Raw genomic sequence first — 20482 nt, 5'->3', positions numbered from 1 at the left:
AATCTTGTTTGTTCTACTCACAGGAGTTTGAAGTATAAACTTCCATCACAGGTCTTTTTTTGTGCTCAAAAATCTAACCTGAAGACCTGTAATGAGCATGCTCAGAACCAACAATTTGTACCAGGGAAAAGCTCTATTATGGGCCACTGGACAGTGACAATAGCAAAAAGCCCCATATTGTTTTTATTGTTCTCACTATCTGGATCTTGGAATCCGCACATCTGAAATGGCCCACGTCAAGAGAGCTAACCCACGAGACCACACATCCTTTACGGCATAAAACTGTTGATGAACCGTCTGAAGACAACAAGCTAGCAGCTACAAAGCAGTCCTGCGCCATTCAAACAGTAATTAACTTAGTCAGGATCTGTGAGATTAAATAAAATGGTTTGCTTTGCTTTGAACACAAAATGTTAGTTATCAAAAAATTTAAAACCATAAGTGTGAATTAAATTATATATAGTTATTTTGATTTATTATCATAATGTGAAATTGAAATCTGATGTGCATGTTAAAAGTTCAAGTATTTGCTTTGTATTTATAAAAAATTATTTAAAAAAAAGATTGTTCTTTATTTTTCAAAAAATAAAACATCAATGCATGAATAAGAAATCAGGTTGCCAATTGCACCACCGTGATTACTCACCTTAAAACAGTTACCATTTCCATCCCCATCTGAAAAAAAAAATCCTGCCACTGCTGCCAAGGTTTATTATTTAAAAATGAAAATATATATTGGGTAGAGAATATGTATTTCAAACCTTAATAACACAACCAAATAGTGTCTAAGACCTTTCACCATTATATTTGTTCTCATGTGAGACTTTCACATTTTCAGTCACCGAAAATGTGCTAAAAAGAGTGAATTTGATGTAGCCCTTTAAAACGGTAAAAAGACAGCTACATTTGGAGTTTTTCTATGACAAAAAAGCTAAACCACCAACACCAGAGACAGCAACAGAAACTGAACCTGACTTTTGTGTAGTTCAGAATGTTATTAACAGCACAAGAGTGTGATGATACTTCCATTTCAAACGTTCAGGTTAGTGCAGGTGCAGCTGTCGATAAGAGACCCTTGCCTGTAAAGTGTTATTTGCAGCTCTCTTGATTGTGACAATCTGGTGTATAACTGTTTGGATGAAAGATCTGGTAATGTTAGAAAGCTAGCTTAATGTTTGCATATAAATAGTTATCGAGCATGGGGGGGGGGGGGGGGGGGGGTGGGGGGGGTGCACACCACCAATGTATGTGTGTGTGATATATATATATATATATATATATATATATATATATATATATATATATATATATATATATATATATATATATATATATATATATATATATAGACACACACAGTGGCTCTCAAAAGTATTCACCTGCCTTAGACTTTTCCACATTTTATTGTGTTACAACATGGAATCAAAATGGATTTAATTAGGAGTTTTTGCCACTGATCAACACAAAAAAAAGTCCATAATGTCAAAGTGAAAAATAAAATCTACAAATTGTTCTAAATTAATTACAAATATAAAACAGAAAATAACTGATTGCATAAGTATTCACACCCTTTGCTATGACACACCTAAATAAGGTTTAAGGTGTTTCACATGATTTCAGGTTAAATATACCTGTCTCTGGGAGGTCCCACAGTTGGTTAGTACATTTCCTAACAAAAACTACATCATGAAGATGAAGGAACATTCAAAGCAAATCTGGAATAAGGTTCTTCAAAAGCACCAATCAGGGGTAGGATATAAGAACATTTCCAAGGCATTGAATATCCCCCGGAGCACAGTAAAGTCCATTATTAAGAAATGGAGAGAATATGGCACAACTGTGAATATGTCTAGAACAGGCCGTCCTCAAAAACTGAGTATCTGGGCGAGAAGGGCACTAGTCAGGGAGGGCACCAAGAGGCCTATGGTAAATCTAAAGGAGTTACAGTCTTCCACGGTTGAGCTGGCAACAATAGCCCGGGTGCTTCACAAAACTGGCCTTTATGGGAGAGAGGCAAAAAGACAGCCATTGTTGAAAAAAACTTGCATCACATCTCGGCTAGAGTTTGCTAGAAGGCATGTGGGAGAAGATGAGACCAAGTGGAAGAAGATTCCATGGTCTGTATGAGACCAAAATAGAGCTTTCTGGCCTCAACGCTAAGCGCTATGTTTGGCGCAAGCCTAACATCGCACATCATCCTGAGAACACCATCTCTACCGTGAAGCATGGTGATGGCAGCGTCATGCTATGGGGATGCTTCTCTGCATCAGGGCCTGGAAAGCTCATGAAGATAGAGGGCAAAATGGATACAGCAAAGTACAGAGAAATCCTGGAGGAAAACCTGCTGAAGTCTGCAAGACATCTGGGACTTGGGAGAAGATTCATCTTCCAGCAGGACATTGACCCCAAACATACAGCCATAGCCAGACTGGAGTGGCTTAAAAACAAAAAAGTCAACATCTTGGAGTGGGCCAGTCAAAGCCCGGACCTCAATCCAATTGAGAATATGTGGAAAGAGTTGAAAATTGCTGTTCACCAAAGGTCTCCATCCAACTTGATGGAGCTTGAGCAATTTTGCAAAGAAGAATGGGCAAAAATTGCAGTGTCCAGATGTGCAAAGCTGGCAGAGACTTAACCAAACAGACTCATGGCATTTAATTATTTTCTGTTTTATATTTGTAATTAATTTAGAACAATTTGTAGATTTTATTTTTCACTTTGACATTATGGACTTTTTTGTGTTGATCAGAAAAATTTCTAATTAAATCCATTTTGATTCCATGTTGTAACATAATAAAATGTGGAAAAGTCCAAGATGGGTGAATACTTTTGAGAACCACTGTGTATAAAAATATATATATATATATATATATATATATATATATATATATATATATATATATATATATATATATATATATACAGCTCTGGAAAAAATTAAGAGACCACTGCAAAATTATCAGTTTCTCTGGTTTTACTATTTATAGGTATGTGTTTGGGTAAAATGAACATTTTTGTTTTATTCTATAAACTACTGACAACATTTCTCCCAAATTCCAAATAAAAATATTGTCATTTAGAGCATTTATTTGCAGAAAATGACAACTGGTCAAAATAACAAAAAAGATGCAGTGTTGTCAGACCTCGAATAATGCAAAGAAAATAAGTTCATATTCATTTTTAAACAACACAATACTAATGTTTTAACTTAGGAAGAGTTCAGAAATCAATATTTGGTGGAATAACCCTAATTTTCAATCACAGCTTTCATGCATCTTGGCATGCTCTCCACCAGTCTTTCACATTGATGTTAGGTGACCTTATGCCACTCCTGGCGCAAAAATTCAAGCAGCTCGGCTTTGTTTGATGGCGTGTGACCATCCATCTTCCTCTTGATCACATTCCAGAGGTTTTCAATGGGGTTCAGGTCTGGAGATTGGGCTGGCCATGACAGGGTCTTGATCTGGTGGTCCTCCATCCACACCTTGATTGACCTGGCTGTGTGGCATGGAGCATTGTCCTGCTGGAAAAACCAATCCTCAGAGTTGGGGAACATTGTCAGAGCAGAAGGAAGCAAGTTTTCTTCCAGGACAACCTTGTACTTGGCTTGATTCATGCCAAAGCTGCCCAATTCCAGCCTTGCTGAAGCACCCCCAGATCATCACCGATCCTCCACCATATTTCAAAGTGGGTGCGAGACACTGTAGCTTGTAGGCCTCTCCAGGTCTCCGTCTAACCATTAGACGACCAGGTGTTGGGCAAAGCTGAAAATTGGACTCATCTGGGGGTGCTTCAGCAAGGCTGGAATCGGGCAGATTTGTCTTTGTGAAGGACGCATGAATCAAGCCAAGTACAAGGTTGTCCTGGAAGAAAACTTGTTTCCTTCTGCTCTGACAATGTTCCCCAACTCTGAGGATTGGTTTTTCCAGCAGGACAATGCTCCATGCCACACAGCCAGGTCAATCAAGGTGTGGATGGAGGACCACCAGATCAAGACCCTGTCATGGCCAGCCCAATCTCCAGACCTGAACCCCATAGAAAACCTCTGGAATGTGATCAAGAGGAAGATGGATGAGCACAAGCCATCAAACAAAGCTGAGCTGCTTGAATTTTTGCGCCAGGAGTGGCATAAAGTCACCCAACATCAATGTGAAAGACTGGTGGAGAGCATGCCAAGATGCATGAAAGCTGTGCTTGAAAATCAGGGTTATTCCACCAAATATTGATTTCTGAACTCTTCCTAAGTTAAAACATTAGTATTGTGTTGTTTAAAAATGAATATGAACTTATTTTCTTTGCATTATTCAAAGTCTGACAACACAGCATCTTTTTTGTTATTTTGACCAGTTGTCATTTTCTGCAAATAAATGCTCTAAATGACAATATTTTTATTTGGAATTTGGGAGAAATGTTGTCAGTAGTTTATAGAATAAAACAAAAATGTTCATTTTACCCAAACACATACCTATAAATAGTAAAACCAGAGAAACTGATAATTTTGCAGTGGTCTCTTAATTTTTTCCAGAGTTGTGTATGTGTATAATATATATATATATATATATATATATATATATATATATATATATATATATATATATATATATATATATATATATATATATATATATATATATATATAATATAGATATACTCTTACTTTACAGTGATTTAAATCACCCATTTATTACTGAAAGATGCAAAAAGTGTGAGGTGGTTTAAAGGCAATGGCATTACTTGTTTGGGAGTAAAATGTTAACCTGAAATGCAAAAACATGTATGACATATATTCCAATAAATGTGATTTAATCGTTATTAAAATTGATTGTATTATTAACCATTTTAAGGTAACAACTGATACAGGAGCGCTAGAATGCTCTGCCACCCAGCTATGCAAATTCCTATAGAGAACCCTGGTACCTGAATGTGTAAACGCAGTAGGTCTGTTACCTGGAGACAGTTTTGTATAGACTATGCTGTCTGTGGAGACTGGTAGAAGGTTTCTCTGGCTTAGGTACACTCTCTTCCTTATGCAGAGTAGATGATCCCAGGGAGTAGATAGGCAGGTTTGCATATGGCTTTGAGGGCAACCTCATCTATTTCAAAGGAAATAAGTATAAGAAGTGTGGTCAGAAAGAGAGGAGCTTTCCAGACCTACTAAGCCATGCTACAGCATATTACTCACATACATTACAAGGTATATAATTTATTCCCTTTTGACCTTTTCAGGTCAAAAAAGTCCCTTGGGTCGACATTGTCTAAAAGGTATTGACAATGTCGACCCAAGGGACTTTTTTGACCTGAAAAAAGAAACAAGGACCAGGGGTCACAAATGGAGATTAGACAAAAGGGCAGTCAGAACAGAAAATAGGAGGCACTTTTTTACACAGAGAATTGTGAGGGTCTGGAATCAACTCCCCAGTAATGTTGTTGAAGCTGACACCCTGGGATCCTTCAAGAAGCTGCTTGATGAGATTCTGGGGTCAATAAGCTACTAACAACCAAAAGAGCAAGATGGGCCGAATGGCTTCCTCTCGTTTGTAAACTTTCTTATGTTCTTATGTTCTAATACAAATACTTCTGCATAAAATATATTTTAGTATATATTTTTAATTATTACTTGATAAGAACTTTGGTATTCCATATACTATATCATTTTTGTGATAACACTTGTGGTAAACAATGCTTTTGCCTTGTTTTATCACAACTGGATATGTGGTTCTCATACATAAAAGGCAGACACCTCTTTACATCCCCAGATTTTCATACTCTCAAAAACATACAACAGAAACCAAACACAATTGAATATGTGGTTATCTAGATATATGTAAAACTGTAAAGTGATGCATATGAGCATACACAACTCCTATCCCGATCTCAAATTACAAATATTTTGTACTTACCTTCTTACAACATTGCGAACACACCGGCCTAAAGAGGGGGGAAAAAAAAAACAATTCAAAAGTGAAAACATTTAAATTTTTAGGCCTCAGTATACCTGCAGTGGACAATGATCATCCTGATGACATGAAGTTGGGTAGTTGATTTCACTATTTCCAAACACTGCTAATCTATAGCTGCGGCTAAATAAATTACCTTTTGCAAAACTGGCAGGTGTAGGACCAGGTGAAGAAGGAGAATCTCTTCGTTCGGCAGCAGAAACACAGCTATTAACAGGAAAGGATGTATAAATATACACAGTTGCACATGCATGGCAGCATTAACACAATAAATGGACATCAATTTTATGATCTTAATTTATATGATACTTATTATTCAATACATGTTTATTTTCAACTTGGATTATAATTTTAATAGCATTTGTCTTGTGTATCTGAAACATAGCATAAAGCATGTATTTATATAATTCAACTTTAGTTTTTTTATTTAAATGTAGAATGCCCAATTACATCCTCATATTGCAGAAATTCGCCCGCACAGCTCAGGAGAACCAAAGGTCAGTGGGTGTTCTCTGATTCCACAACCAAGCCAATTGCCTCTTTACACCCAGGAACTCAAGAGTGCATGTCAGCAAGCTACAAGCCTCATCAGGAGACACAGTCCGTGCCGCTTTTGCTTTCCTAATCTGCATGAGCACCACAGCCAATGCATCGCTTCCTCTGGAATCCCCAGCAAAGACGGTGACATTGTAAAGTCAGAATGCAAACCTGTACTCCTCTGACTGTAACCTCACCCTGCACCACACAACTGTGCTTCAGGTGTGTCAGTTAGGGACCCCAATGTATTGACTGACTTTTTTACTTTTAATAATTTTTTACCTTTATCACCAAATGAGCAGACACCTCAATTTAGGGCAGAACATGGTCTGCACAGTCAACCCAACTGACCTTTCCTTTCTTCAGTGCATTGTAGACATCTTTATACTGTTGAAACTTCTCCAGTTCAGCCTTCACCAGGACCTGTCTGATGTGCATCACCTCTTCTACAGTCAGAGCCAGACATTCGACTGGGTAACAGAACTCCTCCTGCAACACACAGGACAGATTACCAAGGGACCTAGCCTACATCCCAGGCACCTTGGGATTTCAACTCCCAGGGTAGTAAGAAATAATCCAGGACCATCAAAAATATTGTTCTATCAAAAAGTCAGTAATCAGATACAGAAATAAATGGTCTAAGTTTGGCTGTATTTCTCAAATAGTAAAAAGATACTTTAGTAACTTCCCTAATGTCTCAAATGATAAATCAGGATCAGAGATGACCCCCAAACACTTAATGTCTATGTGACAGGATGACGCTGAGTGGTGACGTCAGGCCAGAAGGAGGAAGAACAACAAAGGCAAGGTACTGCAAGCAAAAGAGACGCGTGGTGCGCCATTGTATTTAGAACAAAAATAAAGTAAATAGTTAAACAAAAACAGTGCTCACAGAGCACAGAAAATAAACATTCAAACAAAAATAAATCACAAACACAAATAGGTCACACTGGGCAATTGCCTTCACTGTTCCTATATGTTTTTAAATTAATTTTAAATTTCTTTCTCGCTCTCGTTCCTCCTCTGAACACACCCACCCGGAGTGCAGAGAGCTGCAGGTTTTTATACAGGTGACCACCTCCCGATTAGCAACAAATGAATCACTTAATTAACTCGAGATGGCCCCCTTCTGCATGAGGTTTTTTTTAAATTAATTATTCCCGGCAGAGGACAAGCTGCTAACCTTGCCTCTGCCAGAACAGACTCAAACAAACAACAAAGCGCGGTGCTTCACCATCATAACAATAACAAATACAACTAGAATTGCCAAGCAGCTTTACAGCTCCTAAGCCCTAGTATCAGTACCCGTCTAAGCATGTTTAGTTCTCAATATGCCAAGTTTAAAATCTGCAACTTCAACAGTTCCACAGAAGAAGATTTTGAAAGTTTTTTTTCAAAAATGCATCAGGCGGCCATCTTGTCTAACGCACAAATACTATTTTCGAAAATGTAAGTTTCACCACCACAGGCACGATAGTTTTCAAGTTTGGAGTTAATCAAGTGAACCATTTTTAAACTGAAGCAGTTTTAAATATAAGAAGAAAATGTAGAAGTGGCAGCCATATTGTTTCACGAAACATAACCATTTTGAGATATTTGTACATCTGTCAATGGAACGATGACTACCAAGTTTGGAGTCTGTTGGTTAGACGGTTTTCAAATAAAAGCAGTCTGCTATTAAGCGCACATTTTAGTGAAATTTGCGGCAGCCATTTTACTATTGAATTGTATCAGAGCAGCTTCTGCTTTGCAAGCAGGTTTGGATGCTGATGATATCTGCCAAGTGTCAGATCAATCACTTCAATGGTGCCAAAGAAGAACATTTCGGGAGGTTTCAAGAAGAAATGCGTCACACGGCCATTTCGGTTTAACTCTTGTTTTAACTCCATCTTGTTTTATAAAACATAACCATTTTGACTTATTTGTATTCCATTGTTACTGGGACAATAACTACCATGTTTGGAGTGTGTTGGTCAAACGGTGTTCAAATAGCAGCAGTTTGCTGTTAAGGGCGCGTTTCAATAAGACCAGAAAGGAACACACAGACAGGCAGTACTGGCAGATGAAACTGAGGTGCAATTGTGCTCAGTGTTTTATTAAACAAACAAAAAATAATAGATTTATACAAAACAAAAGACACAAAACAAAAGGGCACGTTGGCCAAACAAAACAAACTAAGAAATATTGTGCTAGCGGTTCCAGCCCAATAGCAGTTGTTTTAATTTTTACCTTTTTATTTCTCCTCTCCTTTAACTCCCGTTCATTACTCTCTGAACGCTCTTTGCAGCCAAAGCCTCAGGTTTTTACAGTGGTGACCGAGAGATTAACTGCTATTAATGATCTTGTTAACCCCTCGGTCACATTCTGCACGACTTCACTGTGGATATGTGACTGTCAGCTAATCATATTATGTAGCTGATCATGCATTCTCACAAGGTAATTTTAAAAAACAAATAATGGCAACAGCTTTTCGTCCACACCGCAAACAACAATAATACAATAAATCGTAATACAATAGTAATAATTAATAATAACAGCACACACATACACACACACACGCACGGGTGGGGCACTTTGCCATAAACCCATGTGTGCAACCTTTGGCCTATCAAGGAAATAAATGACTTGACGTCACATCACTGCATTAAAGGCTCCAGCATGTCCGCTCCTTAAAGTTTACATGACCCAGAAAGTGGACAAAGAAATTGAAAACATTGCTAAACGTGCGACTTGTTGACCAAATCGGTGCAGCAAGATGCAGTTACTGGATAAGTCGAGCAAAAAGATAGCTTTGTTATTTTAAGCTACAGGTACCTTTTAAGCAAAGGCTTTACCACAGCTACCTTAAGTCCTGAGGGAATTACACCATATGAAAGTGAACCATCTATATTTTTTAAAATGTTGGTATTAATAACACCAAGAACATATTTTCATTATTTTGTAGGAATAGGCTCAAGAGAGCATGTAGGAGCTCTCATATGTTGAACTAGCTCTGTCAGTTATTCTAATGTAATCAAAGAAAAAGCCCCCATTGTAGCCTTAATAGGTGTAGTTGGTAAAATTCTGCTGGAGTCCTCCTTAATAAAAGATGTCTTGAATTTCATTTCTGATTTTATTTTTAAAGAAATGTCATTGCAGCTGTGAGAGGAGCCAATGTCAAGGGTAGGACTATTAGCAGAAGAGTAATTAATTTATCTAAGGTAGTAAAAATAAATATATTATTATTTATTTTTATTTGTTTTAATTAAAATTATAATAATGATGATCTAGCCTGGATTAAATTATTTTAGCCTGTCTGCCTATGACATGCCTTTTAAACCAGGAATAATTCTGGTCGCTCTTCTTTGCACTCTTTCTAGAGCAGCAATATCTTTTTTATAGCGAGGTGACCAGAACTGAACACAATATTCAAGATGAGGTCTTACTAATGCATTGTACAGTTTTAACATTACTTCCCTTGATTTAAATTCAACACTTTTCACAATGTATCTGAGCATCTTCTTGGCCTATTTTATAGCTTCACCACATTGTCTAGATGAAGACATTTCTGAGTCAACAAAAACTCCTAGGTCTTTTTCATAGATTCCTTCTTCAATTTCAGTATCTCCCATATGATATTTATAATGTACATTTTTATTTCCTGCGAGCAGTACCTTACACTTTTCTCTATTAAATGTCATTTGCCATGTGTCTGCCCAGTTCTGAATCTTGTCTAGATCATTTTGAATGACCTTTGCTGCTGCAACAGTGTTTGCCACTCCTCCTATTTTTGTGTCATCTGCAAATTTAACAAGTTTGCTTACTATACCAGAATCTAAATCATTAATGTAGATTAGGAATAGCAGAGGACCTAATACTGATCCCTGTGGTACACCACTGGTTACCACACTCCATTTTGAGGTTTCTCCTCTAATCAGTACTTTCTGTTTTCTACATGTTAACCACTCCCTAATCCATTTACATGTGTTTCCTTGAATCCCTACTACGTTCAGTTTGAGAATTAATCTTTTGTGTGGGACTTTGTCAAAAGCTTTCTGGAAATCTAAATAAACCATGTCATATGCTTTGCAATTATCCATTATCGATGTTGCATCCTCAAAAAAATCAAGCAAGTTAGTTAGACACGATCTCCCTTTCCTAAAACCATGTTGACTGTCTCCCAGGACCCTGTTACCATATAGTTAGTGGTTTGTAAATAACTTATTTCATTTCTTTGAGTACTATTGGGAGGATCTCATCCGGCCCAGGGGATTTGTTTATTTTAAGAGCTCCTAGTCCCTTTAACACTTCTGCCTCTGTTATGCTAAAGTTATTTAAAACTGGATAGGAACAGGTTGACATGTGGGGCATGTTGTCCATATCCTCCTTTGTAAAAACTTGTGAAAAGTAATCATTTAATATATTTGCTATTTTTTTTTCTTCATCTATGATTTTGCCATTTGTATCTCTTAAACATTTAACCTCCTCTTTGAATGTTCTCTTGCTGTTGTAATATTGGAAAAACATTTTGGAATTGGTTTTAGCCCCCTTAGCAATGTTCATTTCTATTTCTCTCTTGGCCTTTCTAACTTCCTTTTTGACTTGTGTTTGCAGTTCCAAGTACTCTTTCTGTGTACTTTGTTTTTGGTCCCTTTTAAATGCTCTGTAAAGTGCCTTTTTTCGCTGAATATTTTTTTTAACTGTGTGGCAAAGTGCCCCGCTCCTGGGCTTTTATTTGTGTTGTATGTTGCGTGTAGTGTGTTAATGTTGGTGTATTGTAGTTGGTACACGGGATATAATATGGGTTATGCGCACAAGTGTTTAAAATGTATATTTGTATTTAGGCATGAGGATTGCACAGCACTTCACGTGCAGGTAAAATGTAATAATATGTGAGCACGGGGAATTGCACTTTATTAATTCACTTGCAGTTGTACCGAGACTCCAATTGAATGATTGATTAGCAATTGAGTCTTGGTACAGCTGCATGGTTGTGTGTTCGGTGAGTGGAGAACGGGTGTGGAGAGGAGAGAATTAAAAACGAAACTAAAGTAAATAACTCTTTTGACTCATTGTGTTTGTTTGTCTGTTCGTCCACTGTCTTGTTTAGTGTTGTCCGTTTTGTTTACCTTTTTATTTTGGCTGCAAGTGCCGTGTCCTGTTTTGGTGTGCTGTTTTTTCCTGTTTTGGTGTGCTGTTTTTTTGTTTAAATCTTTTATTTTGTTTATTAAATGCTGAGAAAAGGAAGAAGCCTAGCCGACTTTAGGACTGGGGCTAGCACCACCACAGCCACTGCCACAGTGGCCAACCACAGCACCACGACTGGTCCTGACTCTGTCATCACTCGGGGATGCCTGCACGACACTGCCCAAGGATGCCTCATGTCATTGCTCAGGGATGCCTGCCTCGCTTCGCAACAAGGATGCCTGCCTCACATCGCCTGGGGTTGCCGCCAGCTCTGGGGATATGCTGGGGCTGGAGGAACCAGCCCAGAAAGACATTAATGGCTCTGCTGCCAGTCGGTAAGCTGACAGCCTTTCCCCTGTCAGCTAGGGAGCTGCTGGTTGTGAAGAGGGGGGGGGAAGTCCGGAGACCACCAATCCCTGCCCCCAGTTTCGCTGCCGGAGAGATCGTAGGGGAGGTCAGGAGACGGCTCTCACGGCAGCATTTTAGCTGTAGGAAGTACTGTGGCAGGGGCCCTACAAGAGGGAGCTGCCAGCCACAAAGAAGTCAGTGGGAGGAAGTCTGGAGACAAACCAACCCTAGCAGCCTTTCGGCTGCCAGGACTGCCCCGGCTGAACGAGTCAGTCTGAAAGCTGTCGGCAGGTCTGCTGAGAGCATTGCCCCGGGCAGTTGCTGTCAGCAGTTGGCTGCGGGAGTGGACCACCATGCTGTCAGCCATGCCACTACGGGCAGGTGAACTGACACTTGATTTTCAGCCATGGGCTCAGTGAAGCCTACCTTCCCGGCCAAAGACTTTGACCTGGACTTCTGAGTTCATTAGAACATAAGAAAGTTTACAAACGAGAGGAGGCCATTCGGCCCATCTTGCTCGTTTGGTTGTTAGTAGCTTATTGATCCCAGAATCTCATCAAGCAGCTTCTTGAAGGATCCCAGGGTGTCAGCTTCAACAACATTACTGGGGAGTTGATTCCAGACCCTCACAATTCTCTGTGTAAAAAAGTGCCTCCTATTTTCTGTTCTGAATGCCCCTTTGTCTAATCTCCATTTGTGACCCCTGGTCCTTGTTTCTTTTTTCAGGCTGAAAAAGTCCCTTGGGTCGACACTGTCAATACCTTTTAGAATTTTGAATGCTTGAATTAGGTCGCCACGTAGTCTTCTTTGTTCAAGACTGAACAGATTCAATTCTTTTAGCCTGTCTGCATATGACATGCCTTTTAAGCCCAGAATAATTCTGGTCGCTCTTCTTTGCACTCTTTCTAGAGCAGCAATATCTTTTTTATAGCGAGGTGACCAGAACTGAACACAATATTCAAGATGAGGTCTTACTAGTGCATTGTACAGTTTTAACATTACTTCCCTTGATTTAAATTCAACACTTTTCACAATGTATCCGAGCATCTTGTTAGCCTTTTTTATAGCTTCCCCACATTGTCTAGATGAAGACATTTCTGAGTCAACAAAAACTCCTAGGTCTTTTTCATAGATTCCTTCTCCAATTTCAGTATCTCCCATATGATATTTATAATGTACATTTTTATTTCCTGCGTGCAGTACCTTACACTTTTCTCTATTAAATGTCATTTGCCATGTGTCTGCCCAGTTCTGAATCTTGTCTAGATCATTTTGAATGACCTTTGCTGCTGCAACAGTGTTTGCCACTCCTCCTACTTTTGTGTCGTCTGCAAATTTAACAAGTTTGCTTACTATACCAGAATCTAAATCATTAATGTAGATTAGGAATAGCAGAGGACCTAATATTGATCCCTGTGGTACACCACTGGTTACCACACTCCATTCTGAGGTTTTTCCTCTAATCAGTACTTTCTGTTTTCTACATGTTAACCACTCCCTAATCCATGTACATGTGTTTCCTTGAATCCCTACTGCGTTCAGTTTGAGAATTAATCTTTTGTGCAGGACTTTGTCAAAAGCTTTCTGGAAATCTAAATAAACCATGTCATATGCTTTGCAATTATCCATTATCGATGTTGCATCCTCAAAAAAATCAAGCAAGTTAGTTAGACACGATCTCCCTTTCCTAAAACCATGTTGACTGTCTCCCAGGACCCTGTTACCATATAGGTAATTTTCCATTTTGGATCTTATTATAGTTTCCATAAGTTTGCATATAATAGAAGTCAGGCTTACTGGTCTGTAGTTACCTGGTTCAGTTTTGTTTCCCTTTTTGTGGATCGGTATTACGTTTGCAATTTTCCAGTCTGTCGGTACCACCCCTGTGTCAAGAGACTGCTGCATGATCTTGGTTAGCGGTTTGTAAATTACTTCTTTCATTTCTTTGAGTACTACTGGGAGGATCTCATCCGGCCCAGGGGATTTGTTTATTTTAAGAGCTCCTAGTCCCTTTAACACTTCTGCCTCAGTTATGCTAAAGTTATTTAAAACTGGATAGGAACTGGATGACATGTGGGGCATGTTGTCAGTATCTTCCTTTGTAAAAACTTGTGAAAAGTAATCATTTAATATATTTGCTATTTTTTTTTCTTCATCTACGATTTTGCCATTTGTATCTCTTAAACATTTAATCTCCTCTTTGAATGTTCTCTTGCTGTTGTAATATTGGAAAAACATTTTGGAATTGGTTTTAGCCCCCTTAGCAATGTTCATTTCTATTTCTCTCTTGGCCTTTCTAACTTCCTTTTTGACTTGCGTTTGCAGTTCTGTGTACTCTTTCTGTGTACTTTCTTTTTGGTCCTTTTTTAATGCTCTGTAAAGTGCCTTTTTTCACTGAATATTTTTTTTAATTGATCTATTAAACCATTTTGGCAATTTAGTTTTACATTTAGATTTGTCTACTTTAGGGATGTAATTGTTTTGCGCCTCTAGTACTACATTTTTGAAGAACAACCATCCTTCTTCTGTGGGTGTTTTCTCTATTTTACTCCAATCTACTTCTGTTAGTCTCTGTTTCATACCTTCATAGTTTGCTTTTCTAAAATTGTAAACCTTAGCTTTAGTCATTACTTTTGGGGTTTTAAAAAACACTTCAAATGAGACCATGTTGTGGTCTGAGTTTGCCAGTGGTTCTCTGACCTGTTTTAGTTATTCTATCTTCGTTATTTGAAAAGACTAAATCAAGGCATGCCTCCCCTCTAGTCGGTGCCTTGACAAATTGTGTTAGGAAGCAGTCATTTGTCATTTCCACCATTTCAATTTCATCCTTCGTGCTACCCACCGGGTTTTCCCATTTTATATGGGGGAAGTTGAAATCCCCCATTAGTATGGCTTCTCCTTTGCTACACGCATTTCTAATGTCATTGTATAACAGATTATTTTGCTCACCGTCTGAATCTGGCGGTCTATAGCATGCTCCTATTATTATGCCCTTTGAATTTTTGTCCGTTATTCTGACCCATATTGATTCGGCTTTATTTTCTTTGTCCAGGTTTAACACCTGGGCTTCAAGACTGTTTCTTATGTATAGCGCTACCCCTCCTCCTCTTCTGTCCTGCCTGTCTTTCCTATACAGTGTATACCCACAAATATTATATTCGTCCCCATCACTCTCAGACAACCAAGTTTCAGTAACACCTATCACATCATAGTTACTTGTTAGTGCAGTAGCTTCAAGTTCTAGAATTTTGTTTCTGATACTTCTAGCATTTAGATAAATACATTTAATGGTTGTCTTACCTGAGTTGTTGTTCTTGTTTTGATGCGGTCTCCCTTCTGTTTTTTTGTTGATTTCTCCCCCCTTCCTTTCTAGTTTAAATGCTTCTGAACCTGCTCGAGGATCTTTTCTCCAAGTAGACTGGTTCCCTTGTTATTTAAGTGCAGTCCGTCCCGTCTATACAGATAGTCCTCGTTGTAGAATGTGGTCCAATGATCAAGATAAGTGAAGCCTTCCCGTGTGCACCACGTCTTCAGCCATGTGTTTTGATTAATTATTTCCAGCTGTCCATATGGTCCTTTGCAAGGTGCCGGTAGTATACCAGAAAATACCACAGTTTTGGTTTTCTCTTTTAATTTCCTTCCTAGCTCTCAGAATTAGTTTTGCAGGGATTTTGGTCTGTCTCTTCCAATGTTGTTTGTACCGATGTGGACGACTACTACCGGGTCGTCTCCTGTTCGTTCTAGGAGCCTGTCCACGTTCTCAGTGATGTGCTTGACAGAGACTGCCGGAAGGCAGCACACTGTTGTAGTAAGGGGGTCCAAACTGCGAATTGAACTTGCTGTGTTTCTCAATATGTGTTTCCCCAACAATCATGACCTCCCTTCTTTTTGCTGTCTGGTCACCACTGTCAATAGGGTCCTGGATGTTGTTCCTTTCGCTCTCTTGTTGTTGGTTTTGCTCATCAGAATTTTGAAGTGACTCAAATTTGTTGATTGTTTTGATTTCTGCTGGTTGTGTTTGATGAAGTTTCTTTTTCTCCCTGCTTCTGCCTTCCTGAACCCAGCTGTTCTGACCTTCCATCTCCTTGGTGGCTTTCATTCTGTTAGGGGTGATGCAGACTTCCATGAATTGTGGGTGTGCCAGCTCCTCAAGATCCTGTTGCTGTCTCATTTCTTCCAGCTTCATTTCTAGCATACTTACTAGTTTATGCAAGTTCTGGATCGCGCGGCACTTTACGCACACTTGATTTAGCTCTGCTGGGTTTTCTCGGATTTCCCACATCGTGCAGGTGTCACAGATTACTGGCTTGAAGACCATGTTGATGTTTTTTTTTTTTTTTTTTTTTTTTTTTTTTAAGTTTAGTTTCTTCTGCATCCGTCAACCTGCTTTCAGACTGCTTCTAAACTGCTCTGTACTTTTACACGCCTGTACTTCTCCCACGCTGTCGCTTCCACTCGCTGTCGCTGGGAAGACTGCATTGTTCTGCTGTGCTGTTGGCTCCTGCCCTCTCCCGTGTCTCAGAATGGCGCTGAATTTGAATCAGCTGCTCCGAGTTTCAGCTTGTTTGTTATCAGAAAAACACACGCGGCTGTTTGACTTTGAGCTGCAGTGTTTCTCCAATGTCCTGCGTTTTTTGATTAAAGCAATTAAAGATGCAATTTCTCTTTACTGCTTCTAAACTGCTCTGTACTTTTCCACGCCTGTACTTCTCCCACTTCTCAGCCTTGTGACAATCTATTTTTAAGGGAGGATATTGGCAGTTGAGGCCACGTGTGATTTGAACAAGGAGGAGGGGGGCATATGTAGCAAAGTGCCCCGCCCCTGGGCTATTTATTTTGTTTATTAAATGCTGAGCGCAACCAAGTGCTCAGCTTCACCAAACTCTGCATCTCTATCTGTCCTGTGTGTTACTGTTCTAGGTCTGACATCACCACTCAGTCAGCCTTGTGACAATCTATTAAATCATTCTGGGATTTTTGTTTTACATTTAGATTTGTCTACTTTTTGGATGTAATTGTTTTGCACCTCTAGTGCTACATTTTTAAAAAAACAGCCAACCTTTTTTCTGTGGGTGTTTTCTCTATTTTACTCCAATCTACAATCTTCTGTTAGTCTCTGTTTCATACCTTCATAGTTTGCCTTTCTAGAATTGTAAACCTTAGCTTCAGTCATTACTTTTGGGGTGTTAAAAAGCACTTCAAATGAGATGAATGTTGTGGTGTGAGTTTGCCAATGGTTCTCTGACCTCTGTTTTAGTTATTATGTCTTCTGTCTGCCAAATGGCCTCTTCTCATTTGTAAACTTTCTTATATTCTTAAAATGGATTTAATTTTTTGCCACTGATCAACACAAAAAAAAGTCCATAATGTCAAAGTAAAAAATAAAATCTACAAATTGTTCTAAATCAATTACAAATACAAAACAGAAAATTGATGATTGCATAAGTATTCACCCACTTGAGTCAATATTTGGTAGAGGCACCTTTGGCGGCAATTATAGCCATGAGTCTATTTGGATAAGTCTCTACCAGCGTTGCACATCTGGACACTGCAATTTTTGCCCATTCTTCTTTGCAAAATTGCTCAAGCTCCGTCAAGTTGGATGGGGACTTTTGACAGTTAACTGTCTTCAGCAACCTCACCTTGTTATCTGATTGGCTGTTCAACACCCAGTTTTTTTCCTCCTACACAGCTGTTTTTGTTTCAGTTAATGATTGTGTTTCAACCTACATATTGAAATGATGATCATTAGCACCTGTTTGTTATAATTGTTTAATCATACACCTGACTATATGCCTACAAAATCCCTGACTTTGTGCAAGTGTACCTAGAAGAATTGATGCTGTTTTGAAGGCAAAGGGTGGTCACATCAAATATTGATTTGATGTAGATTTTTCTTCTGTTCACTCACTTTGCATTTTGTTAATTGATAAATATAAACTATTAACATGTCTATTTTTGAAAGCATTCTTACTTTACAACATTTTTTCACACCTGCCTAAAACTTTTGCACAGTACTGTGTGTGTGTGTGTGTGTATATATATATATATATATATAATATATATATATATATATATATATATATATATATATATATATATATATATCAGTTCATACGTCAGGAAAGGTTGGGAGTTCCACACTGCCTCTGCAGAGGCAAGGAAAAGAAAGGAATACTGCAGCTACCAATCTCTGCTCTAACCGAGGAGTTTAAGTGCGCCAAAGTCCGACTGAAAATGACATTAGTAGATTCACGAGACAGATGCATAAGGAAGGCAGCACCTGTGTTGAAAACTGGAAGAAAACGGACGGCAAAGAAAGATGTGGAAGATGCTAAGGCTGTTTTTCGAATCGGAGATATTATGGGGCAACTTCAGCATGGAAAAGAAGGTTTTGTCTCAGTTCAGCTCCTCCTACATGGCACAAGGCAACCCTGGAGGAAGCTGGTAGTCAATGAGGTGCAAAAGCAAGAGGAGAGGATCAGGTGTGTAAAGGCCCAGCTCAAGCAGGGAGAATGGATGAGATGGGAGAGTGTGGAACAATGCAAGATCGACTGGCAAGACCTATGGACAATGGAACAGAGCAGGATCAGTTTCCTCATCAGTTTTATGCATATGATGTTCTCCCATCACCACAGAACCTAAACCTCTGGGTGGGTGAAGATCCCTCATGTCCTTTGTGTTCATCACCTGCAACATTAAGGCACCTTTTGACAGGATGTAAGCTGGGTCTTAGCATTGGAAGACAAGTGTAACCTGACCAATAAGTTGCCACCAGTTACATCAAAGCATTACACACAAAAGACAATATTCCTCTGTCCAGGAGAGCAATCACCAAGAAAAGGTGTTAAAACCAAGCCCAAACCAAACCAATAAGAAAAACGTATTTTTCCACCTGAGATTGCACCCACAAACCTTCGACCAGTCATTGTCTTGTGGTCTGGATCAGCATGCCTTGTTCATCTGGTAGAGTTAACAGTGTCATGGAAAGATGCTGTGGATGAGGCGTATGAGAGGAAGAAATTTCGGTATGCTCAACTAGCTGCTGAAGCCGAACAGCGAGGATGGAGAGTCCTAGTTTACTCAGCGGAGGTGGGTAAACCCGGTTTCTCAGAGACGTCGGGTTCAGTGGCCAAGAGTTGCATTGCACAGCAAAGAACTTATCTCAAGCAGCAGAAAGGAGCGACAACTGGCTGCGGTTGAGACGGAAAGATTCTGGATGGGGATCTCAAGCACAATAGAAAGAAAGCAACGCTGATGTACAGGTAAGTAAGCTGGGCTGAGCTGAGTGGGGGATGGAGGGGAGTGATGCTGGGACACCAGAATCACTGTTGAGCCCTCTTGAGGTGTCGTGGGCTAGTCAACGAAACACAGAGGATGGAAGGCGCCCACTTGAAGACCCCAGAGATGTACCCTACTTAGCTCAATCCAGACGGTTGTCATGCTGATGCGCTGGGGAGACCGCACTGGGTTGATTCCCGGAGCCAGCATCGCAGCTGTTGTGCTGATACACTGGGGAGGCAAAATGAGCTGATCCCTGGAGCCAGCATTACACTTCAGCAATCAACACCAGACAGAAGGATATCTACATCATCCAGATGGAAAACAACGCAAATGGATGGAGATGCAGATGGATCACATTAGTTTACTGCAAAGCTACATCTTAGTTGGTGCTTATCTTGGCAAGAGCCAAGTTCAAATCAGCATGAAGTTCAACATCTACTCTCATGTAATGGAAATCATATATATACACACACACACACACACATACACGAAAGCACAGAAATATAATTACATACACACATCCATCTATACATATTAATAAGAAGACGAAGAAGAAGAAGAAGAAGAAGATCCCTGGTTATTGGGGAAAATAAAAGGAATAAAACAGACACATTCAGTGGTGTTTTATAAATCAGTGTCTTTAAAGCAGCTTTAAGAAGTTATCATTTGTTGGCAATTCTTCGTTTCTGAGCCAAAATTTATCACTTACAGTACCTCAGGAAATTCCAACACTAATTAATAGACTATAGTATAATGTTATATAATGTCTATGATAGCCAAAGGTCGACAAACCTATAAAGCATCAATTCAATTTCACAGTCACATAAAAAATAGATGACTAAGATTCACCTTTCTTGTGATTTAAAGATTTTTAAAAAGTTTAATCAAATACAGCAATCCAAAGAACACTAATCAAAAATAATAATGAAAAAAAATACATTAAAGGGTTGATTTTTGAGACAACTTGACATGGATAGGAAAAATCTGTTATCTTACTGTATTATTTACTGGTATTCTGATGTTTCTTACTCTTAGTGAAAATGTGATATTTCTTATATTATAAAGGCACGTGGCTGGTAGAGCCTTGTTTAAACTCAATTTTGAGGGGTATGTCTTCTTGGCCATTTAAAAACTGATCTGGACGCATTTCATATGCTCCGTGTCTGTGTGACAGACATTTTTTTTGTTCA

The 20482-nt window shown here is 39.0% G+C and overlaps 1 protein-coding gene across 1 annotated transcript in view; it reads right to left on the bottom strand.

The window, feature by feature from the left end:
• The window catches only part of spire1a (spire-type actin nucleation factor 1a), a 245118-nt gene that overhangs the window by 39193 nt on the left and 185443 nt on the right, over nucleotides 1-20482 (bottom strand). Inside the window, exons 13-16 of the mRNA XM_041241878.1 lie at nucleotides 6846-6983; nucleotides 6094-6164; nucleotides 5901-5928; nucleotides 4948-5093 (exon numbers count right to left, since the gene is read on the bottom strand). Of these exons, the coding sequence (XP_041097812.1) occupies nucleotides 4948-5093; nucleotides 5901-5928; nucleotides 6094-6164; nucleotides 6846-6983 (383 nt within the window). The remainder of the gene's footprint in view (nucleotides 1-4947; nucleotides 5094-5900; nucleotides 5929-6093; nucleotides 6165-6845; nucleotides 6984-20482) is intronic.

Source organism: Polyodon spathula, chromosome 3, assembly GCF_017654505.1.
Source record: "Polyodon spathula isolate WHYD16114869_AA chromosome 3, ASM1765450v1, whole genome shotgun sequence".
NCBI classification, from domain to species: domain Eukaryota; kingdom Metazoa; phylum Chordata; class Actinopteri; order Acipenseriformes; family Polyodontidae; genus Polyodon; species Polyodon spathula.
Note: the sequence above shows the minus strand (reverse complement) of the source record. Positions and strands in the feature narration are given on the sequence as shown.